The sequence below is a fragment of the Condylura cristata genome, unplaced genomic scaffold (genome assembly GCF_000260355.1).
Source record: "Condylura cristata isolate star-nosed mole 26May11 unplaced genomic scaffold, ConCri1.0 scaffold00018, whole genome shotgun sequence".
NCBI classification, from domain to species: Eukaryota; Metazoa; Chordata; class Mammalia; order Eulipotyphla; family Talpidae; genus Condylura; species Condylura cristata.
The window spans coordinates 10,745,351-10,745,955 of NW_004567119.1; the positions used below are offsets into that span (position 1 = coordinate 10,745,351).

Here is a 605-nt window from a genome sequence, read left to right on the forward strand (position 1 = left end):
AAGCAGAGCTTTTCTAGCACCCCAAGTTATGAGGCTGACCAATACCAGGGGCCAGCAGCATGGACGGGTCACTGGGTTAACTAGTGCTGGAACTAGCATCTGAACCTGGTTATCTACTGTCTTTTCAAACTCCTTGCTCTTGAGAAGAAGCGGGCTGAAGGGGCGATGGTGAGTTCAGCTTTGCACACTAGCACTGGGCGTCTCCTTCCACACAAACTTACTTCCGGGCATCACAGCCCCGGAAACCACCCAGAAGTCTGCACCTCCGGCCCGCAGGAGTTGCGCCGTCACAGGGCAGCTTCCACGTTGGGCTCGAGAAGGACAGCGCGCCCTCCCAACACGAGAGGGCACTGCAGCAGCCAGAACGTCTGGCCAGCCTCTTTTTCCCTTTATCGCGATATTCTGCGGCGGGAAGAACGTAAGATCGAAGGTCACGCAGACGGCGGCACGCCCCGCCCCGTGCGCCTAAGTTCTCGCGCGAGTTAAACTTCCGTCCTTTTGGCTCTCTGAGCGGCACCATGGCGGTGGGCAAAAACAAGCGCCTTACGAAAGGTGGCAAAAAGGGAGCCAAGAAGAAAGTGTAAGTGGCGGCTGTCGCGGCACCC

The 605-nt window shown here is 57.7% G+C and overlaps 1 protein-coding gene across 1 annotated transcript in view; it reads left to right on the plus strand.

Annotated features, from left to right (window-relative positions):
- Nucleotides 1-480: 480 nt before the first annotated feature.
- The window catches only part of RPS3A (ribosomal protein S3A), a 3,682-nt gene continuing 3,557 nt past the window's right edge, over nucleotides 481-605 (plus strand). Inside the window, exon 1 of the mRNA XM_004685201.2 lies at nucleotides 481-580. Within this exon, the coding sequence (XP_004685258.1) occupies nucleotides 519-580 (62 nt within the window). The 5' untranslated portion in view covers nucleotides 481-518. The remainder of the gene's footprint in view (nucleotides 581-605) is intronic.